This window comes from Myxocyprinus asiaticus, chromosome 14 (assembly GCF_019703515.2).
Source record: "Myxocyprinus asiaticus isolate MX2 ecotype Aquarium Trade chromosome 14, UBuf_Myxa_2, whole genome shotgun sequence".
Taxonomy (NCBI): domain Eukaryota; kingdom Metazoa; phylum Chordata; class Actinopteri; order Cypriniformes; family Catostomidae; genus Myxocyprinus; species Myxocyprinus asiaticus.
This window is the reverse complement of record NC_059357.1, coordinates 16,045,068-16,061,714: the sequence shown is the minus strand read 5'-3', so window position 1 is coordinate 16,061,714 and position 16,647 is coordinate 16,045,068. Positions and strand designations below refer to the sequence as shown.

At 40.4% G+C, this 16,647-nt stretch overlaps 1 protein-coding gene across 1 annotated transcript in view; it reads left to right on the top strand.

Annotated features, from left to right (window-relative positions):
- LOC127451100 (xylosyltransferase 1-like) overlaps positions 1-5,070 on the top strand; it is a 108,208-nt gene extending 103,138 nt beyond the window's left edge. The window contains exon 11 of the mRNA XM_051715527.1: positions 3,917-5,070. Coding sequence (XP_051571487.1) covers positions 3,917-4,239 — 323 coding nt within the window. The 3' untranslated portion in view covers positions 4,240-5,070. The remainder of the gene's footprint in view (positions 1-3,916) is intronic.
- The last annotated feature ends 11,577 nt before the right edge of the window (positions 5,071-16,647 follow it).

The window sequence follows — 16,647 nt, the reverse complement described above, 5'->3', positions numbered from 1 at the left end:
CCATTCGGAGAAGGGAAACTGAGGAGAAAGTGTAAGGAGCCTCAGGAATTCACAGCTTTAGCTCCAGGGTCGACATATACTCCTCACAGCTAAATGTGCTGTTTTTAGCTGTCTGCTGTAGCTGCCATATCTATGGAAAAAGTGAAGCAGGCCAGGAGAGTGGTATGACAGTTTGTATGTGAAGATATATATATATTCAAACAGTTATTTCATCACCTCAAAACCACAAGATATTTATACTAAGCTATAAATATTAAGATGGTAAGATACAACAAAATCATTGTCTTTCTGGAGAGACCCTAAATCATTTTTAATCTCAATACATGAAATCAGTGACAGTGTTCTGTTTTGTTTATATACAAAATATTTAAGTGAATACAGTAATAATCAAAGTTTTGCTACATTTGGTGCTCTCAGTAATTTTTCCTCATTAAAGGAATAATCCGGGTTCAATAAAGGTAAGGCCCTAAACATGAATGGATTCGCAGAATTCAGTCATAAAAATGGAATTAACTATAAAATGCGGAATGTCAAAGAATTTTACATATTTGGGATAAATGAATATATAAATGCACAATTTATCAAATTGAAATTACCTTGTGTGATGATTGAACCACAAAAGGCTGAGATTTAATTAAACAAATATATGGTCTGCATTGAGCTGCATGCTTCAACAGTAAGTGAATGTGAGAAGCTAGCCACTCATACACTAACCATGTCATTAACATCACGTGCGCTCTGTGTGTGTATTAATGACAAAGAGCAGATCACTTTATTCACTGTGAAGCACATAGCACATGCAGACTATATATATTTATATAATTAAATCATAGCCTTTTGCAGTTTAATAAGCACATTATCCCATATCCACAATAATCCTGAGTCCCATGACGCTTTGCGGGCGATGTGGGCGGAACTTCCGGTTAAGCGTAAACAATCGTTATGTTATGTACTAACGCAGCATTAAAAGTGACAGAAACATGAGAAGAAATTATCACAGAATTATAGCGAGGCAATATTCTTCCTAACCTATCTGTTAATGATTATGGGTTTCAGGATGAAACATTGCAAATAGAAGCCTTTTAGGTATTTTGATGAGTCTTTATCCATTGACGGAAGAACCTGAGCAGACTAACCTGAAAAGCTATGTAGCCTATTAACGCCTTCACAGCTGTAAATTTGGACATGTTTTGAGAACTGTAGATAATTGTGTTTATTTTAAAGCATATTTTGAGTTTAGTCAGAACCTGAAGAATTTGTTGTACCGAGATTATCTACTTACTGCAGATATAGGGGAGGTCCAGACAGCAGGATGCTCGTGTATTATAGGACTCAGGCGATAAGACTGTCATGCTGTTGTTTTTTGGATAAAATACAATTATTTTGCAGGAGATGAATGTGTAGTAAGCTCAGTCTAGCTTTCTTAATGTCAGTTTACATTCTTAATCTCCATATCTAAATGCTATAACCTACATTAAATGTTTTAGTGTTGACTGAACAACTGATCCTGTTGATAGATTGAATTTATTGTTCTTATTTATGAAATAACGATGTCTTAGTAGCCACACAATAAACTGTACCGTACAAAAAGGACAACATGCAATACAAATAAACATATTTATTTGGACATACATTATAAACATTGTATACAAAAGTTCAATGTTCTCTGTAAAGCAAATATAAAACAGTATGTATTATTAAAAGCACTGTACAAATAAATGTAATTGATACTGAATTTATGTCCACACTGTTTTCCAAATCACCTTTTCTCCTTAAGGGAAGACAAGCACATTCTGCAAAGACACTCAAAAGAAAGTGAATTGCATGCAGGAAAAATATGCAGGAAAGAGGAAAATCATAATATAATTCATTTCAAACATGATAAAACATCTCACTACTGTACATATTTCATCTAATAATTATGGTCTTCCACTGTAGAATTTATCAATTTAGCATCACAGCATGAAAACAGTTGAAAACATTCTCACTACTCACAGACAGTTCAAGAAAAACACTGTTGCTTTTTATACTCCATAATAATGCCATTTCAAAACATGCATTTTCAGCATTCACAAAAGCCAACACTGAATAGAAATGAACAAACTCTCAAAATTTCCAATGAACTTTCATCACATGTACACACTCCTGTTCGCACAATAATGCTATCGTTTATATGTAATTCATTGCGCTCTGTTTCTGGACGTCTATCGTAGCCGGACCGTAACGGTGGATAATAGAAGTAATCCCCGCTGTTGACTTCTTGCCAATAAAGTGAAAAGAGCACACAAACAAATTATTCCAAGCTTTTTCAAACAGATGTTCCTAAATCAATCCTTCTGTAGGCAGCTGATGGAAGAAGCTGCATCTGGGATTAGAGCGCTTTGTGAGTATTTTTGATCATAACATTGCTGTTTTAGATACAACTTTAGTTTTGCTTGATTATTAAGATAACCATTAACTGCACACATTGTCCGAGGAATTTTAAAGACATCTTACAACATTTAAAAAGCAAGAATCTAACCGCATGACACGCAAGCAAACAGAGACATGCTACACACAAAACGCCAACCAATCGCACTTTCGCTAGCCAACCGGAAATTCTGCCCACCTAGCGAAATACAGACTCGCTGAGAATATTGTGGATAGCGAACTGCTTTTTCAGAGGTGAGAAAAGAAGCCGTCAAAAACATTCGGTTTTCTGCCAAAATAAAAGCTCCACTTAACTAGACGTGTGAAATTGAAATATATTACTTCTGTATAGTTAAATGTAATATTCAGTGTAGTAGTAGTAATGAAAATAAAAATATATCAATAATAATTACATTATATTTAAAGCTGCACTACGTAACTGTGCTCTCTAGCACAGCTAGGAAAAAATTAAACGGATATCATAGGGTCCTAAATAAAGGTTAAGTTCAATCAGTAGCATTTGTGGCATAATGTTGATTACGACAAAATTATTTTGACTCGTCCCTCCTTTTTATCACACTAAAATCATGTTAACATGTATGATGTTTATGTCTTATGGCTGTAGTTTTGAAACCATGTGTAATTTAACGTTTATGGACTGTCCCCATTCACTTCCATTTTAAGTGCCTTACTGTTTCTGTAACTTGCTTCTTTTTAAAAAAAATTAACTATAGGCGAGTCAAATTTTTTAAGTGTTATTTTTTGTGGTAATCAGCATTATGCCACAAATGCAGTCCATTGAGCTTGACTATTGAACCCAGAATATTCTTTTTAATAGTTTAAGCCCTAATAAAGTTATTAAAAATATGCAGAATAAATCATGCACGCACAAATACGGTTGCAAATAGAGCATTTCTTTTTTTTTTCTTAAGTCCTCGTGGTCGCGTAGTGATTCGCCTCAGTCCGGGTGGCGGAGGATGAATCCCAGTTGCCTCCACGTCTGAGACCATCAAACCACACATCCTATCACATGGCTTGTTGAGTGCGTTGCCACGGAGACATAGCGCGTGTGGAGGCTTCGCCATCAGCTGCAGCAACCACACTCAACTCACCACGCGCCCCACTGAGAATGAGCCACATTATAGCGACCACGAGGAGGTTACCCCATGTGACTCTACCCTCCCTAGCAACCGGGCCAATTTGGTTGCTTAGGAGACCTGGCTGGAGTCACTCAGCACGCCCTGGGATTCAAACTAGCGAACTCCAGGGGTGATAGCCAGCGTCTTTACCACTGAGCTACCCAGGCCCCAAATAGAGTATTTCTACAATGGCATCGGTAATCAAAACTGCTTTGCTCTTGTGTGATTCAGCATTCACACCAACAGTTGTCAGTATAAAGTCAAAGACATCTTTGTATCAGCCAGGAAATTTTAAACAAAAAAGTGCACTTTTAAAACCTTTTGCATCCCTATGAATAAAACAATATTCTTTTTCTTCTTTCTCACAGAGGATGCTTTGAGAATGCACAACGGTCCAGCCAAGAACAGCTACATGGAGCAGAGTTTCCATGGCCTAAACCCCATTCTCAACATCCCGGTCCATCTGGGCCAGGTGGAGGCTGCAGCTCACAATGCAGGGCTCACAGGGGCTGAACTGGAGCACTGGGTGGACAGTCTAGTGGGCGAGGTGTGGTCAGATGTGGACGTGTGCTCCAAAGGCCCCAGTGGCTGTCCAGTTTTACAGACTTGCAGGGAAACTGCATGGAGCTCTCTAAGCCCTGATCCAAAGTCCCAACTGGGCCCACCTAGAGCTAACGGACGAATCAGGTAGCAGCATTTGCTGCCCTGAAGACTTGCCTTCTTTTACAAAATTTTTTTAGGTAATTTTTTATTTATTTTCCAGCATCGCTCCTGCAAATATGAGCAAAACGCCCCCTTGTCCGCTTTCAAACACAAGACACACAGGGTCAAGTGTGTGCTGGGAAGTTGTTGCAGATTATAAATGTGCACCTTCTGGCTATTTTAAACTCTTGAGTGCTCTCGTGCTGTGAGTGATGTCACGCTTCTTTCTGTTTTATTTATTTTGATTACTGTGATTGAATCTTTGTTAACTGGATGCAGCGGATGATGCTGCTGAATGCTGGAATTGGGATATTAAGCACAGAATGGACCTAAACACTGGTTGTAAGACCAAAAGGGATGTTTGTGTAGTAAAGCCTCTGTATTTGACAGCACAATCACTTACACTTTCTTTAAATTATTGAATTAGTGTTTTTCAGCCTATACCTTATTACAGTGGTTCTCAACTGGTTTCGCTTCAAATCTCAAACTTTACATTGGAAATCAAGTAGGGATGTGTATTTAATGGAGCCTGGATCATATTATCTTTTACCTCAAAGTTTTGCTAATGGTTTTTGAGAATGTTGCACAACCTGTCCGTGTTGGCAGCTGCCAATTTGGTTAGCTTTAACAAAGTGAAAGATGTTTGATTGGAAGCACAGCCCTAACAAAAGACATGTAAAGAATATTCTCCTCCCTTTTTTAAAAGTTGATAGGTTTATTTATTTTGGTATGATAATTACGCACAACTGTTTGGTTTGTTACGTTTTATTATTTGCATTAAGCACTGTTTATATATATATATATATATATATATATATATATATATATATATATATATATATATATATACTGACCTTATCAGAACAAACTAACCATGATAAAAAGACCAGCTTATCCAGCATGCAGTTCCCATGCTGGTCTAGGCTGGTTTATGTTGGTCAGTGCTGCTTTGGTGCTGGTCTCGCTGGTTGGCCAGCATGGTCATTCTGATGAGGCTGGTTAAGCTAGTTTAAAAGCAAAACAAAATAAACTGGTCACATACTGGTCTTTTCAGCAGGGTAATGGGTCGTACCCCGCCAGTTGAGAACAACTGTCTTATTAAAACCATTGTTTCAGATAAAATACAGTTGTCATGAGCACAATATTGCATTGGAATCTAAGCTTTGTCAGCATTTTACTGGACTGAATGCAGATAAATAGGCATTTAAATGCCTTCAAACTCCCCTAAAAAAGTTTCCTTTTTGAAAGCAGAATACTCGCTGGTTGAAAAACATCTGTTTTGAATGAATATTGAGCTTTTGACAAGTAAAGGAGATCCATGCCACAATTCTTCAAGCGAGAGAGTCTGGAGTAGCATGTGCTCTCGAGTCAGAGACACTCTGAAGTGGCAAACTATTGACGTTTTCCCATATGAGCGTGCTATCACTCTGAGTTCTGTCTGTATGCTGTTCCCCTGCAGGCTGCTGAAACTTGAAATGGAAGGCGTCAGTTGTGCTGGCACACTGAGGAAAAAGTGAAATTACTCTGCTTTTGTATTGTTTTATAATTTTTTCTTTTCCCCATAAACAGAGGTACGGCTGAGGGTTGTAAGTTGGCTATTTATTCATTTGTTTATATAAATTAAATAGATATGTTTTAGTCAATGACTAATGTCGATATGCTGTTTTTTGCAGCTTATTCAATACCTTTTGTAAACAAGCTGCCTTTATTTACAAAGGCAATCATCCCAACCATTTAACTAGAAACACAAGATGTGCTACTAGTACGGCCGTTAGTAAAGAACTTTTCCCCCCTTTCACCTGAGGTCCAGCTGTTCACTTCATAAATGTTGAGCTCATCGGGAAACCAACTGGATGAATGATCTTAAATGACCTAAAAAACTGAGATTCCAGTCATGCTGCTTGCCATTTCTGTAGTCTTTTTATACGAGACCATGTTTGGTACTTTTGCCATGTTTCGCTTAAATATTTTTATGTGTGAACAAAGGACATGAGCTGGACTGGTTGGCAGCATCCACACCATGTCAACAGTGGTTCCAAAAGTTCCTGTGCTCAGTAGCTTGGAAGAGGCCTCAACTGCATTATGTTTGGGCATCACATTTTCCAGAATGGGCTGTCCGGATTACTCGCATCCATAATAATGATAGGGTAGCCTCTCGAATCTGACTGTTGAGATGTAGTTTTACTGGGGAGGATTGCAAGCTTGCTGGACTCTAAAGTTTGTGTTGGACCAACATGTTCTCCATTTTTACAAACCTTTTTAAATGTATGACTCCATATTTAAACTGGGCTGGTGTGGCTCACTGCACTCTCTTATTTGAGGAGCCCATCTCTTCTGGGACTCTGTAACCCTGGCCCGGCCAGTCCTCAGAGATGTGGTGTCCCGCCCAGGGTGCACCAACAGTGAAATGCATTGTCATCATGTGATCCAAAGGAGACTGTGACCTAAAATTTTCAATAAAGCGCTCGTCATTCACATGTTTCCAGTGGGGTGCAAAATCGGAATGCATTATTTAAATATTTTAAGCTTTTAATGCTTGTCTAAGTGGTGTTACATCAGTACTGTTCATGTGTGAAAGTGCAAATTATTTGATTTTCTTGAGAGAGAAATTATATAAAATGATCTATTCATATACAGTATGTCTTATTGATTTCTGAATTAAGATCTTGGCTTGTTGATAAGTGATGATTCAGCCACTGGAGAGTTGAATTTAAATATGAAAAATTACATCACATTTTAGTGTAAAATGTTTCTTTTGAATTTCAGATTTAAAATACTTCATACTATCACAGTTTAGTGTACAGAAACAACTATATGCCATTCGTAGGTTTATTTACCAATGGGCCTTATTTAATGATTCGAGCCGAACGAATTTGGGTTGTTCGTATAACTGTAACTCATTGCTTTCAATTTACATATGGATTTGTGAACAATTTACACAGAAATGCCCAATGAGTATAAACATTGCTCTGTTGGGTTGAGCAGTCTGAAATGTCAACTCGTGGCTCATCCGATGGTTTAAGTTTGGCACTAGGCTGCATGTTTGTCCAAACCATGGAAGACGGCAGAAACCTATTTGGAAACTATCATCATTTTGTCAATTCCATTTGGAGCCACTAGTGGTACAGAAATGATATACGTCATCTTTAAGATGATAATTGTAGTGGGCAGATCAAACCTCAGTCACAAGTAGATGAATATACCTCTTTATTTCACATTATTTACCATTTCAAATGTCACATTAAAAAGATATTTATTACAACATCATTCAGACATGTCTTATGTACTATAGCTATTTTGGTAGGAATGATAATGTAAAGTATTTTTTAATGAACAGATGTTCTCAAAGTATTGTAAATAATCTTAAATTTAAAAAAAAGCGTCAAAGTGTGTCAAGTCTTGGTGTTCTGTTGAGTGGCCCTGTAGACTGTAAAATTCTCATGTGAAAATGTGGAGGATTTGTGAAGGGCTGTACTAGTTTGAGAGTGTGGTTTCAGCTCTAAATGAACATTTTTTGCCTTCCAGAGAATCTCATGCCAGATTGCCGTTCTCTGTGCTGGAATGTTTTGTTGAGCAACTGTTGCACAATTTATTTAAAGCCCCCTTGATCTCTCCAGTCGGAGAGGACCTCTGTGCCTTAGCTGTTGTCCTGTCTAAGGATCTCCCAACCTTCTGTCTGTAAACATCAAACATGCCATCTCTGTATCTTTTAATTTCTCCACAAAACCAAAAAAACTGCTGTTGAAAATGCCTTCTGTATCAGTGTTCTTTTGGTTTTGTTGTTCTTTTCTTCACACTGAATTTTTGAATAAAAAAAACTCCTTTGTCATATCATTTCTCCTCATCAGATAAGTTACTTGAATATCACACCACACACAATATACTGCCCTACAAAGCCAAAATACAGTAACTACCAGGTATAGGAATTGAAAGGAATTTATTTATTCCCAGTTCAAGGGGTTCCATTAACAATGATTTTAATACTTTTGAGAAAGAAATATATGGAAATAAGAAATGCATTTCTTATTATATGTACTTACCTCAGCAGTCTGTTATTAAATAATACGATTCTTGCATGAGATCAGATTCTTGCAAAGGGTGTTTACGCAGACTTTTTAATTAAGATACTTTATTCATGCTTTTGTATAAAATACCTATAATTACAACAAAACTTGTGATGTGTATCTTTAACTAAACATATTCGTATTAACAACCATCTAGTAATTACTCTGAAATTTTGGTTTATTTCAAGTTGGACATGACAAAATTAATTACTTGCGGTTCAGTATGTTTTTGATTTACTAAAAAGAACAGGCTGATAAAAGTCAATAATTTGGTAGGAATCGCAGTATGTTTGACACCCTAGATTTAGAAGAACCAACTCCTAAGAGTAATTAATTTAGGAATCGAACTACACTGAACGTGCTGTGCTTTACGCTCTAGATTCAGTAGAGAGTCGAGGATGCTGCTGAATAGCGCAGTAGTAAACACTGTCAAGCAGGGGTGTAGATTCCAGGGAAACATGTAAATGCTTCACACTGCAACCCCCCCCCCCCCCAAATGTTCAAGCCAAATCACATGTTTGGCTCAGATAAGATCAGATTTAAAGGATTGAGACTATTTTATAATCCTGAATTTGGCTGGACATTCCAAGAACTTTGAAGCCATTTTCTCTGTTTAAATGTTGGTGTAGTTAATGCGTTTTGGTTTTGTATGGTAGTATAGGCATGAAAAAAATCTTTTATGAGGTAACTACCTCTGAGGACACAGTCACATTAGCAGTAGATAAAGCAGCTGACATGTGGTGCGCTGTTCTTTAATGCCAATACAAACCTCTCAACATGCCGGTGGAGATGAGAATCATAGGGAATGTTAGTGCTGCCGGTGGGATCTGTTCTGTCTGTCCCTAAAGCTGTGTGTGGTCCCCGGCTGATTTCAGGACTCTCTGCATCCCTCTATCCAGGATCAAAGAGCCACTTTTAGCCCATCGATCTTGTGCTGCTTCATCCGACTTACTGAATAGGAAAAGACCGTCTAATTAGCAGCTACAGCGGTATGCACCTGTCTCACCTGCAGCATGGAAACACAGCTGCTCTCTTCATAGTCACATCTGTCTGTCACTGCTCTGACAATGTATACTGACATAATCCTGCAGGGCAAAATACTTACTGATATGGGCATTTAATTGTTGCCAAGCCACCACCTCACATTAAAAGCCATCCTTTCATACCTTATGACACGTACATGCTTAACGAATCCTTAATATTTTTAGTGCAGTGGGATAATCCAGTTAAGTATCACCATATCTCAAGCAAATAATGCCATGCTTGGAAATTGCTTTATACTTTAAATCATGAAGTAACATCTTCTAGACCAGGGGTCGGCAACCTATGGCACGCGTGCCAGTATTTGCACATGAAGGGGTAATCAATTTTATTTATATAAATTCCGCACCTGCATTCCAATCTACATCTTGATGTAATCCTTCCTCATGATCGCGCAGCATGTTTTCATGAGCTGAATGGGAGACTAAATACCCAACAGACTTGTGCTCCGCGTGCAAGCCATTCACACATCACGAGTCGGCAGCGCTTCACTTTCGGTTAATTGCGCGAGTAAACGTGTCCGCTTTGTTTCGGTCAGGCTGCATGGATGACAGCTTACATTCTGTGTTTCATTTGTTTCTTTATTGCTTTCAGAACAACACGTAATAATAAGGAAAACACAATTAATCCTTGAGATTTCCAACCCAGCATACAGGTACACACTCCTTAAACCATAGTCACACTCAAAATTACATTAAACGATTAAAAGAGAAAACAAACACATCGTGGGGTTCAAAAATCTTTTAAAGTCTATTCAAAATATAAATTAAACATGGAAGTAAAGTTTTAGGATTTTGCAGGTGCGATTCACCGAAAAGGGCTAAATAGTTGATCGGCTTGTGATGCGTGAATTGCTTGCACACGCAGCACGAGTCTCACTTTAATAGTGTTTAACCTCCCATTCAGCTCATGAAAACACAATGCGTGATTGTGAGAAAGGATTACATCAAGATGTAGACTGGAATGCAGGTGCGAAAAACTTCATATAAATAAAATAGCCTGCTTCTCTCTTGCTATTGCTTGTGTGCTAGTGATTACATGATTACAATGACATAATATTAAGTATTTAAGATTCCACACAATTTTGTGATCAGTAATCAAATAAGCAAATTTGTGACTAACTGTGTTAACCCATTTTGTACAAAAGGGCAGGTTTTCTTTCATTAAAGCACTTTCAAAAGATACTCTGTGAAAATTCACATGCAGGATCATGATTATATCATACAGTAGTGGTTTTAACCACAACGCAAACCTTGCAATTGCATGGGGCCCCGGACATCAGTAGGAAAGCTCAGCAAAAACTGCTTGAGGGGTGACATGTTGTTCCCTTACAACTCAGTACACTTGACATTGTGTTTATTAACGCATATGGGAGTGCCTTCAACATGACCTAGTTGAAACCTCTCTATAATAACACCAATATTCTAATATTGGCTATGGTATCTGAGCCACGCCCGTTTTGGTGCGAAGCTGTCTGCTATAAAAGCAGGTGCACAAACACCATTTCCTCAATTTCTTTCTTCAAAACAGCAATCATCTCTTGTCTAAAAGCCCTCTACCTTCACCGTCGATATAAACGAGTCAGCGGGCAGAATCTTCGTGGGAAGACTTTCCGCTCGCTTGCAGTGCTCCGGCGAACATCACACTGCCTCGCTACTTGACGCTTCACTGGTGAACGGGCCTCAGCATCCTGATTCCCCGCAGTGCTTCAGCAGGGTTTGTGTATCCATATAAAGCAATTGTATGTATATTGTGTGATATAAATATATATTTATTTATATCTAAAAGAGTCACATGTGTTTGCTTCTTTTTGAAGATGTTGTTCCGTAAGTGTTCCTTGTGCAAGAGGCACATCCCGCCGTCAGATCAGCATGAGAGCAGCGTTTACTGTCTAGGCCACACCCATGCAGAGATGGCTCTCATGGAGACAGACTGTCCTCACTGTGAGGGCATGAGTCTCAAGACGCTTCGCTCATGAATCACCCTCATTCTGAGGGACGATTCATGCGCCCTCCCACCCGCCACTTCTGTGATACCGAGGATTCACACGAGGAGACATGGCGGGCCGCAAGGTCGAGCAGAATGACTTTGAGGTGGTCCTCGGGCAGGCACACGTCCCGCTAGCACCTAAATCTCTACGAAGCGCATGTTTTCCGATACGCTATGTGCGAGATGAGCTCCGACCTTCTGAAAGAGCAGGCGGCTTTGTCTCATTCAGCAGTTCTGATGCTGGGGATAATACTGACAATGTCTTGTCTCTCGCTGCATCAGGCGAGTGGTCAGTGGATGATGCTGCCACCCCTCCCCCTAGCGAGGGTGAGGAACATGCATGCGCCACTGACAGGGAGATGCTCCACATCCTTACAATGGCGGTTGAAGAGCTTCAACTTGAGTGGTCTCCCCCAGAGGAACCTGAACAGTCTCGCCTTGATGAATGGTTCCTGCAGTCCGGACAGCATCCAACGGCAGCATCCCACAAATCTGCCCCATTCTTCCCCGAAGTACTTAACGAACTGTCTAAGTCCTGGAGCACACCCTCCTCGGTGCGCTCGTGCAGTGACGCCATCCTCTCTAATGTGGATCACGGGGAAGAAAACAGTTATGCCCAACTACCCCCTGTGGAGGAAGCGGTAGCGGCACACCTCTGCCCAGTGAGTAACAGGCAGTGGAAATCACGGCCCATACATCCTTCCAAACCGTATCGACAAACATCAGCACTCCAGGCAATGGTGCTGCTCCAGGCATTTCAAGCCAAGCTCCTCAAGCAAATGGACAAGCATGGCTTCGATCCAGAGACATTCAAAGAGCTCCGCACCACTACAGACTTAGCACTGCATGCCACAAAAGTCACTACGCAGGCCATCAGCAAGTCCATGGGCAACCTGGTAGTTCTGGATCGACATATATGGCTGACCCTCACAGAAATGAGTGATAAGGAAAAAGCCACTCTTTTGGATGCTCCAGTGTCTCCAGCCGGCCTCTTTGGCGCTCTGTGAATAAGTTTGCTGAGCGTTACGTCACGGCTCAGCAGCAGTCACAGGCTATGAGACACTTTATGCCCAAACGGAGTACAACACAGCTGGTTCTCCCTCACTCTGTTTTGAGCCAGCGCCCGACTAAAAGCCCCATACCTGCTGCCTCACCGGCACCTACGTAACAACACATGTAGCAAAAGTGCTCCTGATGGGCACAACCCTTTGAAATGGAAAGCAGAGCCCGTGGTTCCCTCCGGGTCTGCTCCAAAAAAGGTTCGATTGGAGACACAGAACACTATTCCTCATCTCCTCACTACTGTTTGTCGGGAAAGGAATATTGCTGTTCAAAATATTGTTCAAAATGTTGTTTCTGTGTCTTGCACTCAAATAAATGCAATAAAAAATGCAATAAGTGCAAAAAAGAATACAGCATTCATTGCAATAGCACGAGATGCTCACACATTCTCAATAAAGAGCCCTTTTCCTCTTCAAAGCACACATTTTGCGCAACCGCTTCCCTATAGTGAGCGACACATTATATAATACGGTAAACAAACCAGTTTGCCCTCTGTCTCGTTACACAGACTCGTGGGGAGCCCTAATGGGTATTTCAGAATGGGTGCAAAAAACGATCGGACATGGTTATATGATCCAATTTGCATGCCGGCCACCCCATTTCAATGGCATTCTGTCTTCCATGGTTTCGTCTGAAGACACACCAGTGTTATGAGCCAAAATACACAATCTCCTTGTGAAAAGCACGATAGAGATTGTGCCAAATTTTCAAGCCCAAAAAGGGTTTTACAGCCGTTATATTCTTGTCCCAAAGAAAGACGGTGGGCTTTGGCCGATCCTGGATCTGAGACATTTAAATCGTGCATTCACAAAGCACCTGTTCAAAATGATTACTTAAAAACTGATCTTATCACATGTATGCCCACATGATTGGTTTGCTTCAATAGATCTGAAGGATGCATACTTTCATATCCAAATTGTACGACATCATAGGATGTTGTTGAGATTCATGTTCGAGGGAACAACGTATCAGTTTAAAGTCCTGCCCTTCGGATTGTCTCGATGCAGTTCTCGTCCCTCTGAGACTGAGCGGTGTGTGTATCTTGAACTACCTCGACAATTGGCTGTTACTGGCGCAATCAGAGGCTCTGTTATGCCAGCACAGAGACTTACTGCTTCAGCATCTAAACAGCTCGGGCCTCAATATGAACTGGGCGAAGAGCACGTTCTCCCCCAGCCAACAAATCTCCTTTTTGGGAGTCCACCTTGACTCCACGAGCCGGCACACGCACCTCACGAGCAAGCATGTTCAGGCCATTCTACAGTGTCTGTCTCAGTTCAGACTGGGGAGAACACTTCTACTGAAGCTGTTTCAGAAAGCATTGGGATTTATGGTGGCAGCATCATACACATGAGCCCTCTTCAGTGCTGGCTGAAGCGCCGTGTGCCACGACATGCTTGGCGGCAAGGGCGCATGCTGACCCACTGTCACGCCAAGGGGTATTGACATTGCGTTTATTAAAGCAAGTTGCGCTGTTTTCAGGCGGAAAGTGGTGACTACGGATGCTTCCAACACAGGTTGGGAGGCGGTGTGCGATGGACACCCTACTTTCGGCACCTGGACAGGGGCGAAGAAAGCGTGGCACATCAACCGCCTAGAGCTATAGGCTGTATTTCTAGCCTTAAAGGATTTTCAGTCAGAAATAGCGAACTGTCATGTCCTGGTTCGCTCAGACAACATGACAGTTGTGGCATATATAAACCGCCAAGGCAGAATTCATTCTCCGCCACTGTTGAGACTGACGCGTCACCTCCCCCTATGGATTAGAGCATCATCTCATCTCCCTGAGAGCAACATATGTCCCAGGCCGCCTGAATTGCAGCGCAGACCCACTGACACGCCAAGGGGTAATACCAGGTGAGAACCAGAACTGACACATTCAGTCATGAACACCATTTTACTGGCCAGAGCGCCGTCCACGAGATGCCTCTATGTGCTAAAATGGAAGGTGTTCACTGATTGGTGCCTCTCACATGGTAAAGACCCAGTAAACTGCCCCTTACATGAAATTCTCATATTTCTTCAAGAGCGATTAGATGCAGGACTCACTCAAAGTGTATACTGCAACTATATCTGTGTATCACGCACATGAAGCCTATGCCTCTATAGGCAAGCATGATTTAATCATAAAGTTCCTTAAAGGAGCAAGATGATTAAACCCACCTCTGCTGGCTACAGTCCCGACTTGGGACTTAACTTTAGTCCTAAAAGCTCTCGCAGGGCCCCCCTTTGAGCCTTTGGACTCTGTTGATTTGCACATGCTCTCCGTTAAGACCGCACTACTGCTGGCTCTGGCCTCAGTAAAATGGGTCGGTGACTTACATGCACTATCAATCGACAATTCATGTCTGGAGTTTGGCCCCGGTCTTTCAAGAGCCACTGTCAAACCCTAACCATGTCCTAACCATGCCCTTCAGAGCGCAGGTGGTTCACCTTCAGGCCTTCTTCCCTCCTCCAAGACGTTTTGGGGACGCATACGGCACGAATGCACTGTTGTCAGTGCTCTCAGAGAGGTTCACGTAAGAGGTCCGCCAGGTTAAGTCAGTTTTTCAAGTAGGATTTTGCGTTCGGGTTTGTAATTTATGAAAAATATACTGTCCTTCCTAACTTGTTTCACCCACACGCTCTCACTCACATACGCACACACGGATGTGTTAGGGGCCGTTCACACCGAACGTGTTTTTGCGTGCATCTGCTCTGTTTTGCCATTGTTTTCCTTTGTAAACACGCACTGGACAAACTTCTATTACTGCTGCACCACACTTCGCTATTTCTTCAGTGTCTCACGCACGACTGGCACATTTTTAAACACTGTGTCATGTTAACAAAAACGTATCTCGAGACACCTGCGTTCTGTTTCATTCGTTGTGCCGCATCTTGATTGTTTTTAGCACAGGTGTCACAAAGATTTAACGTTCTGAACAAGTTCAGTTTGCAAAGAGGTGAATGTAACAATGTTTAACATTATTCTAGATTGTTCTGCACCAAGCAAATTTCAGCGCTTGATAAACAGCAATGTTTTACCCCCCTTCTGCTTTAGTGTGTTGAGGGGCCGCCGTTTGTTTACTTTTTAGTATGTTTACCTTTACAATACTGCTACGAATTTTGCCTACGATGCTCACATAAATACTGCCTTTTGCAACATGTTGAACAATACACGGCAGCATTAGAATATAAGCTCCAGGTGAAAGTAAAGTAAATAAGAAATATATTACTATTGTATACAACAAATCCTCAAAGTTATAATAATAATACTGTATCATATTATAATGACAAACTGGACAACAATAAATAATAGTTGGATTATAATATTAAAATGACAACTGAATTCCAAAATGTGAGTGAAGTAGTAGGTTTTGCACACCTTGTTCATTAAAAAAAAGTGTTTTGTAAAAATATATGCATTGCTTTATATAATATATATGTATATATAATATATGCAGGCTACAATAGCTGATAGGATGAATTAAAATTATAATTTAAAATCAATCGTATGTAATTTTTTAAGCAAAGATTTTAGAAATTGGTGCCCTGGGCTGGTCGGTTGCTTGGGGCCTCAGAAATAGTAAACATGCCCCTGATATCATAATCATCGGGTTTTGCACAAAAGTTTCACTCAAACTGTTATGCTGATAATATCATTTATAATGAAAAATAAACTATTAAATTCGAAAAATGCAAAATAGAAACATTTTCACAAGTGGACTCATACTTCGAACAAAAATTGCAGACCACCCAACACATCAAATCTGGGAGAAACTAACAACTACCTCAGTTTTATGTAGTGTACAAATTATCTGTAGGACACATCAACACTAATCCATTTTCATTTTTCCATTTTGCTTCCTAACATCATAATTTTCCTAAGCGTTTTCTAAGCACTCCTTTTTCGTGCAAGGCAAATGCCATTTTAGTGTGGAGAAAAAGGCATAAACGTAGTGAAGTCAATGGGTTTTCCAACGAAAAAGTATTAGTGTAGACATGGCCTTGGTTTATACCCTATATTAGGGATGTCCTGATACCGCTACTGGTATCAGAATCGGGTCCAATACTGCGCTCATGTACTTGTATTCGTGCTCGTAAAAATGCTCCGATACCAAAAACTGGCGAATAAATGTCATTGCGCAAACACATGGCACACAAATTAAAATCATCTTATGTCGTAGTGTGATTATTAAACTGCAAAGGCTGCAATTTAATGATAAATATATAGTTTGCATGTGTAACAGTAAATAGATCTT